The sequence below is a fragment of the Zingiber officinale genome, chromosome 8B, assembly GCF_018446385.1.
Source record: "Zingiber officinale cultivar Zhangliang chromosome 8B, Zo_v1.1, whole genome shotgun sequence".
In the NCBI taxonomy this organism is placed as follows: Eukaryota; Viridiplantae; Streptophyta; class Magnoliopsida; order Zingiberales; family Zingiberaceae; genus Zingiber; species Zingiber officinale.
The window spans coordinates 24,527,774-24,536,752 of NC_056001.1; the positions used below are offsets into that span (position 1 = coordinate 24,527,774).

General features: G+C 35.8%; 1 protein-coding gene across 1 annotated transcript; it reads right to left on the reverse strand.

Annotated features, from left to right (window-relative positions):
- Positions 1-5,915: 5,915 nt before the first annotated feature.
- LOC122017420 lies at positions 5,916-6,913 on the reverse strand. The gene has a single exon (XM_042575036.1). It carries the CDS (start codon positions 6,900-6,902, stop codon positions 6,024-6,026), a length of 879 nt encoding a protein of 292 aa, XP_042430970.1. The 5' UTR covers positions 6,903-6,913; the 3' UTR covers positions 5,916-6,023.
- Between the last annotated feature and the right edge of the window lie 2,066 nt (positions 6,914-8,979).

Below are 8,979 nucleotides of genomic sequence, written 5' to 3' on the forward strand. Positions count from 1 at the left end.
CCTTACTTACCTGTCAGACGTCCGGTCAGCCCTTCGACCCGTCTAGACTTCTCGCCAACTATCCGATCAGCCCGTCGACCTAGCTGGTCTTCTCGCCAAGCGTCCGGTCAACCCGTCGACCCGCTTGGACTTCTCGCCAGCTATCCGGTCAGCCCGTCGACCTAGCTGGGCTTCGTGCCAGACATCCGGTCAGCCCGTCGACCTGTCTGGACTTCTCCTGCACAATCGATTAGAGTGTTTAGACAACAACAGACTAACTTAACCTGATTTGTCATTCATCAAAATCTGGGTTAAATCGTTAGTGCTAACCGCACCAACAGTAATTTCTTCAAAATCACCTTTTAACTTTTCAAAAATGTTGGCATATTTTTGTAATTGGTCATTTCATATTTCAAAATTTCTTTCTAGTTACTGAGCCATCAACTGAGAATATGATAGATGATTACTCGAGAATCTCCGATTTGTTTTGTTGCTTGAAGTCCAGTGAGTAAAGCTTCATACTTGGTTTCATTATTTGACATCCGAAAGTTGAGCTGGACAGAAAGTTGAAGCACTTCTTCTCTAGGAGAGATTAGTAATATCCCGATTCCACTATCCTGCCGGGTGAAGGAGTCATGCATATAAAACTTACAGGTTTCATCTACATTTTGGTTGAGGATAAAGGATATTTGTCGAGTTAGTACTAATTGCTCCTCTCCTAAGGAAAGGAAGAGGTTAATTTAATCAATAGGTTGTACTTCATGTCTTATGAAATCCTACAGGGGAGTGAGTATAAGATGAATCTCCTCTCCATCCAGTTGCATCTGATTGAAACCAGTTTTAAAGATGATGTTGACAAAACTACCGGTGTTAATTAATACTCTTTTTTACTTTATAATTATAGATGAAGGTTTCAATTACTAAAACATCATCATAGGGAGCCTCGACTCTTGCCAGATCCTCGGTTATAAAATTTATAGAAGGACCTTACCCCCTTCGAGCTCAAGTGGAGTCTCCATCCATGAGTCCACCTGAGATTATGTTTATAGTTCCTCACGCACTAATCTTGCTTTTTCTTGTATATTTTTCTTCGACTTTCTGTCGAGACCAAGAAGAGCCTTGAGGTTCTTTTGAAGGAGAACGAGATTGTTGACTCGCAAATCAGTCGGTATCATGGCAGCAACAACGCTTGAAGGGCTTAGGAGACTTCCTGTTGCCTAACCCACTTTGTTTGGTGTTTTGTTGGTCAGCTATTCATTTCAACTTCTTTGTATACTGCTGACAATCTGAAATAGAATGAGTGCTTGATTGATGGTAGGAACAGTACTGAGTCATCTAAGGGGATTGTCAATCGATTTTGAGAGCAGGAGTTGAAGGTACTTCTATGGCTTGTACCACTTTTTCGATTCTCCGATTTGTGAGTTCTCGATTTCGCAAGGGTGGGGGGAATTCTTCAATCTTGATGAGTGGGGATAGGAACTAGAGTCGGTGTTTCTTTTCTCTTTATTGACTAACCTCCTCGACTTGAATATATTTAAAAGCCTGAACTTGTAACCTTTCGAAATTGGCTGGAGTCTTTTTTTTACTAAAGATCTGAAAAAATCTCTATCAATTAAGCCTTGAGATATAGCACTAACCTATACCTCTAGAGTAATCGAGGGAGCATCCATGACTACTCGATTAAAGTATTGCAAGTATTCTTTCAAGAGTTGTTTGAATTTCTATATGAGAGCAAATAAATCATGCGAAGTTTTCTGATATCTTCGATTGGCCGCAAAGTATTGCATGAATAGGGTTTTAAATTCTTGAAAGGTCTAAATAGAGAAGGCAAGGAGTCTACTAAACTATCTCTACTCCGAACCTAAGAGAGTGGTTAAGAAAACTCAACATTTGACACCATCAGTGTACTAGTGTAATAAAGAAACATTCTCAAACTTGTACATGTGATCTTCTGGATCTATAATACTATTATAATTCTCGATTTGCAATACCTAAAACTGTTTTGGTAACTCATCTTGGAGGATATCTTTTAAGAACAAAGGACCTTGAGGGGCTTTTGATCCTCCAAATTCAGAGCTTATTCCCTTGGAAAAACCTTGATGAGGGGTTTCACCAGAAGTTTTCACAGAGGGCTCTCTAACGGCGGACTTACTAATCGGTATGGGAGAAGCAGTTTGCGGCATTCCTGTAGGTCAAAGTACGTTTTGATGGATTGGTGAGGGTTTGGTTGAAGGATTGATTGTTGGAGGATGAAAGAATTACCTCTTTAACACCGCCTACATCGTGGTCGCTACCAGTTTGTCAAAATCCTGCATTGTCATAGTGATACATTGGGTCCTCTGGCATCATCCATCTTCTCGTTCCAGTTCATGTCTTAAAATCAATTTTCCCATAGACAACATCAATTTGATCCTACCCAAGAATGTCGATGTGTGATTCACTAGTGAGCTAGCTATATTGCCAACTTAATTGTCAATTGTCAAGTAACAATGTGGATGATGATGTGGTTAGGAGTATGGATGAAGATAAATAAGAAAAAGAGGGCTAGAATAACAACTAGGGGGTTCCTCGACGCAACTACTCCAACGATCAGGTTAGAAGATGACTATTAGGGTTTTGAAGTACGAAGGTGTGTATATGTGTATCTCGAATGTCGAAAAAGACTACCTTTTATAGAGAGAGAGCAGATATTTTCCTTTTGTTTTGATCCTCATGTTACCATTATTTAATTCCTTAAATAATTTAAAATTTACTTATGTCATTGTTTTTTTCTAAAATAACCAAGATTAACTGACTTTTTTCTTCTGTTCCGATACTCACGTTGTCGTTATTTGATTTCTTAAATAATGTAAGATTTATTCACACTACTAAGGAGGCTAAGGAGATGGGAAACTTTTAGAAGTCGGGAGGCCCGAGAGGCTAGAAGGCTAACTTGATGGGGAACCTTTAGAAGTCGGGAGGTCAAGGAGATAAGAAATCTTTTAGAGGTCGGGAGACCAAGGAGACTGGAGCCCTTTAGAGGTCGGGAGGGAAGGAGATAGGAGGCCTTTGGAAGTCAGGAGGGGAAGGAGATGGGAGGCCTTTAGAGGTCGGGAGGCTAAAGAGACGAGAGACCTTACAGGTCGAGAGGCCAAGAGACTAAGGAGCTGGGCCGAGAGGCTAATGAGTCGGGTCAGGTGACTAAGGAGTCGGGTCAGGCTGCTCAAGTAGCTAGGCATTAACTTGACCCTCCATTGGAACCCGTTAGAATCACCTCAGCAAATCTACTAATCTAGTTTTATTCATGTGGCACCCTACTGATCATTCCCCGAATCACCCGGAATCATGTAAAACCTCACACTTCCAAATAATCACATTCTATATCCCTCATTTGTTGACTTGGTGGACATTCTCTATTACCTAGGAATCACTCATTACTTGAACCAAATAAGATTAAATAATATAATCTTAGATAGATAACCAAGTTATTAACAATAACCTTCAACCAAATATGCACATATAATTTTTGATGAATCATATAGTGTTTACAATATCTCACAATTATTATGTTTAATTTTAGAAAAATATGAATTAGCTTATAAAATATTTTTTAATATCATTTGATAATACTAGTTCTAATACCACTAGTATTGATAAACTGAAATTTATATGTCAATCAATTATTGATGGTTTAATTTTTCATATTAGTTGTGTATATTATGTTTTAAATTTAATTATTTAACATGGATTAAGAATTAAAAAATAATCATATTAAACCAATTAAAATTGTTATTTTTTATTTATGGTCGCATACCTCTATAATGAAATAACGGAGTAAATTTTATTAAAATAATGGAATGAGTCTTAAAAAATTTATATGTGATGTACCAGTATGTTGGAATTCAACATATCAATTGTTACAAGATTCATTTCAATATATAAAATTATTATATTCATTTTTTAACAAAATATTAATAATACTAATATATATTTATTTTTAAAATAATAGAATATTTGTAGTAATAATTGTAAAATTATAAAAATATTTAATGATGTAAATAAATAACTTTTAGATTTTTTTTAAATCTCATCTAGTTTTAGGAAATTTTCGTAGAATAGTATTAGTTTAAATGAATATTGCACCAATGAATTATTATATTAGCAATGAAACTAAAATAGGAAGGATATTTTTTTTTTTCATGTTCTTGAAATTTTTTAGTTGCATTTATTTTAAATCCTAGATATAAATTAGAAATTTTACCAAAATATTAGCTTTATATTATGACACTTTGATTGCATTTAAAGATTTTTTTTCTCCTTATTCGAATAATATTGTATATAATATTAAAAATTATTTATATAATATTTAAGCAGATTTTAATATCTTAAAATTATGATCACACAAGGTTTAAATTCTCTGTCCTCTCCATGATAGTAAAAAAAAAAAATTTACTTGTCTGTTGACATCTATCGTGGAAACATTGAGTGTCGATAGTGATATATTGGATGAACGATGATTGACTTTGTCTCTTGACTCATTGGAAGCATAAGCATTATTCGACAATTGGACCAAATCTGAAAAAAAAAATTCAAGGAATATAACTTTTAGATGACAAAATTGAAGAATTTGATATTGAAAGAACAAATACTACCGAAAAGGGCAGTGAGTAATGCTGCTTCATAAGGTAAAAGGGTAAATGGTAAGAGAAATACGTGAACTTTAATTTCTTTATACCCCAAGGGGATACGTAGACAACTTAAATAAGTGTAAGATTTATTTTTTTATTTATTTTTATAAATTATTCCAAACCGTGAATCATAATCTTCTTAAACGGTTAAGATTAAAAGTTGACATGCTAAGAACTGTTAAATCAATGATTCCAAACCTTACAACGGTAGGTTCCAAAGAGAAGAATTATTAGTTTTAAATCATGATCGGATCTACATTGGAAAAAAATAATTTTATAGTACACTATAGTTAAGATGTGAATCATAAATACTTGGGAATCATTGTCATAGTAGCCCAAGCCAAACACTCGAAATCTACTTATAAACTCTTTTTTTTTTATTAGCAACAAGTGTCGTGGGATGTATTTTTATATTGAAATATTTTTAAAAAATTTAATATTTATTAAGTAGACACTTTAATCAATAATAAGTTTTTATTCATACAAAATATAAATATATTTTGAGAGAAAATAATTTCCTTTTAAAATCAAAGGTCTTTTTTTTTTTTTAAACACGAATAGTTTAATCTTTCCTAAGTGCCTTGTTCACTTCTAACTAGACCAACAAATATAAAAATAAGTAAGACAGTAGAGATTTTCTGGTCCATAATTTACGGATCAAGAGATGGTTCATTATATGAGGACTATTGATTTGGATGAAGTCCACTTTTAAATTGGTAGTATCCATTAAATCAATGATCCTCATACAATAGATCAACCCCTGATCCGTAAATTACGGACTAGAGAATCTACCTTATGCTTATATAGCTTGCACCATGCTTTTTGAATTTAACTGACAGTCGATCTGTGGAATCCGACTAATGGGACCCAAGGACTAAATTTAAAAAATAAAAATAGACATTAAACAATTTTATTAGTAAATATAAATTTATTAATCAAATCAGTATACAAATCTTAATAAATCTATCAAAAACTATTTCAAATCCTTATAAGATAGCCTATCACCATCATGTCAACTAATTAAATTTATTATATATTATCTGCTTTCTATTGTAAGAATATTATAATATATATATCTTTATCTACTTTATTTGAAAGCATATTGGTATGTTAATTTGATATATAAGCCTCAATTGTATGCGTAGTCGTAGTCATTTTTTTTTTCATCATACTTTAAGATTAAGGTTTAGGGATGACAATTATGATTAAAAGCAAATTATATTCAAATTTTGATCTTTAATTGAATTAAAAGAGTGATTTAGAGTTTTAAATTGAATTACAATGCTAACGAATTCTCTATACAATTTTAATATGAAAAAAAAAATTAGAGGCTTGATCATTCTTTTTTTCAAGCTAATATACAACAATTAATGGGGATCAAAATTTGACACGCGTCGTCGAATTCACAGCCGCCGTGAAGCCTACAGTACGGCATTTGGCCCCTCCGCCGCCGCTCGCCGAGGCCCCGGCGGATGCTGGAACGGCGTTCACAGTCCTCCGGTAAGACCCCAGCCACTTGGACATCATGTACCTCCCCTTCCTCCATGGCGGCACCGGCATCCCCTGCTGCCGGAGCGACCGCCGCGCCGCATCCCCCACTGTGCGCACCACCCGCCTCACCATCTCCGGCCGCGCCACCATCACCTCCGGCAACCTGCTCACCAACTGCTCATACTTCTCGCTGGCACGGGCCACCCGGAACTCCGCCGCGAAGCTTAAGTCGACCAGGTACCGGACCTCCTCTGCTTTCTCCGCTTCCTCCGCCGCCACCACATCCACATACTCGTAGTTCCCAGGGACGAGCCCGCCGGAGCCCTCCCAGCTGACCTTGCACACCCCGGCGTTGTATCCCAGCTCCCTCAGCCGCGCCATCACCGCCCGGCGGAAGCCGGACCCGGTTGGCCGGAGGGCCGCCAGAGCATCAGCCGCGTCGCGGACGTCGGACAGGAGCCGCAATCTGAAGCGATCGCCGTAGTCGAGGATCACCTCGGACACGAACTGCGCCGCCTCATCCAACCGGTACTCTTCTGACTTCTCGTCGGCGTCCGAATCCGGCGGCGGGTGGGAATCAGAGACGTCGCAGTCGAAGAAGGCGTGGACGAGGCTGTGGAGGGCCTCGTGGTCGCTGCCGCTACTAGAGCAGGACCCGTCGCCGGTCGCCCAGCCATTTCCGTCACCCCAGAGGCTGAGCGAGTCCCTCGTCTGCTTCGTCCGTGAGCTTATCGCCCCCGCCGCAGTCTTCCTCGGGATCTCCATTGTTGCGCTCGGAGGTTGGGGGAAAAGCAAGCGAGTGGGTGAGCCGTTTTAATGGCAGCGGAAAGGTGTTCAGGTTCGTTGGATCTTCAGAAAGGCGTCCAGGTTCGATGGATTTGTTTCGTTCATTGTACCGGCTTGGCCTGGCTCTACACTTGAAGTCGAGAGCCGAGAGCAGTGAGAGTCCAAATTCGGCAAAGGCGACACGTGATCTTCATGGTGGGTTAGAGTTAAAAAAATTGTTGAACGTTACATGCAACGATCAATTTAGCTCCATCAAAATTTATTTTTATCGATCGAAAATAAATTAAAAACACTTGTGACCAATCATCCATAAATTTAACATTATGTGATTATACATCTTATTTTTTTAAAAAAAATTATAAATACGTAATAGTTAGGGATTGAATCGTAAATAATTAGATGATAATTTAACAGTCCTCCGCTGCATCATAACCCCTAGTAAAAATCTTGAATCAGATAACACCGAATCTAAAACGATTGGCCCAATTTTCAAAAATTTTCTATCCACCAACAAAATAAATCTAAAAATAGTCACTACATATAACTCCTAAATCCAATATCACATAATTATAATTATGTGTCTTATTTTGAAGAAAAATAATAAAAATTTAACAGATAAATTAGCATCTTTACCTTGTATCATAGCCGGGTTATATAAAGGAGCTCATAACATAAATTAAAATTTAAAATTATTAATTATTCTTTAAGTTTTTTAAAAAAACTTGTGTTGAGAAATCAACAAAATGGTTAATTTTATTCACAAACGTACAAGGATAAATTAACTTAGTGCTAGTCATTGCATTTTTTCGCCTAATATAATAATATTGAATGAATTACATAATATTCTTCCGGGATAATTTTGACATTTTACTCTGAATTATCATTCAACTATTACTTTAAGAAGTCCTCGAGTTATGATCCGACAAGGTGTTCTCATAATTGTTCAACGAACAATCGCTCGTGCTTTTGGATTTATTCGATGGCTGAGCCATCAATCTCCAGGACTAACTGGATCGCTAGATACATAGAATAAAAAAAAAATAAAATGAAATACATATGAGACTTAAGTTAACATTAGATAAAAATCTTAAACAACTCCTTACCTCCCTCCCTAAGAGGTTAAAGGAAGACACAAGAGAGAAAACCAATATCACAAAGCTTGAAGTGATATATCAGAAGTTGTGAAACTCATCCAAACTTTTGCATATGATTTTTCACTTAATAGCAATGAAATGCAAGTGATAGAACTAAAAAAATCCCCATCTATGAATGTCCAAATAATCATTGGAAACCTTTATAAAATATGGTCTAATGTTCATAATTACAAGCTAGAATGACCACTGTAGTCAATTGTTCAATTGATCAAGTTGGTTATACATTTAAAACATATGAACATTGAACGTGCAACTTGGAAACACCTATGAATCTTAGGCTTCAAAAGGAAAATAAGTTACAGGGAACCTAATCTCTATGCTATCTAAATAGAAACACAATCACCCAGGACATATACAAGATTATTATAATAATTATCACATTATATCGGCCTTTGAGTTTTTTCTTAATCTTGATTAGTATTTTCCAGTTCAAAGCTCCTCAAATATTTAACTATAAATGTCTAACTTAAATCATCTTGCTAAAATATCAAAACGCCATAATTAAATCTAACTACATAAGAATTAATCTCCCGACAAAATTTTCCTCTTTAATGTTGAACTTAAACAATATTAATAAAATATCAAAACACAGTTAAACTTAAATACAAGCGAGAAATTATTCAAAATCAATCAATTTCATTTAATGTGTAACAAAATAGTTTAACTTAAAAACAATCCAAGATAATAGTCATGTATAATAGTAATAAAAAAAACTAAAGTTTTCAGTTTATTAAGCACTTAAGAATCAAATCTCAACTTACTTCTACAAATTAACAGATCAATTTGACCTAAACACATTAAGCTTATGAACCACACATTACTAACTCTTCTCGATTTATCCCGATGAACAATAAAAAACTTCCTTAAAATTAGACCGATTATCCCAAGATAAATCAATATAA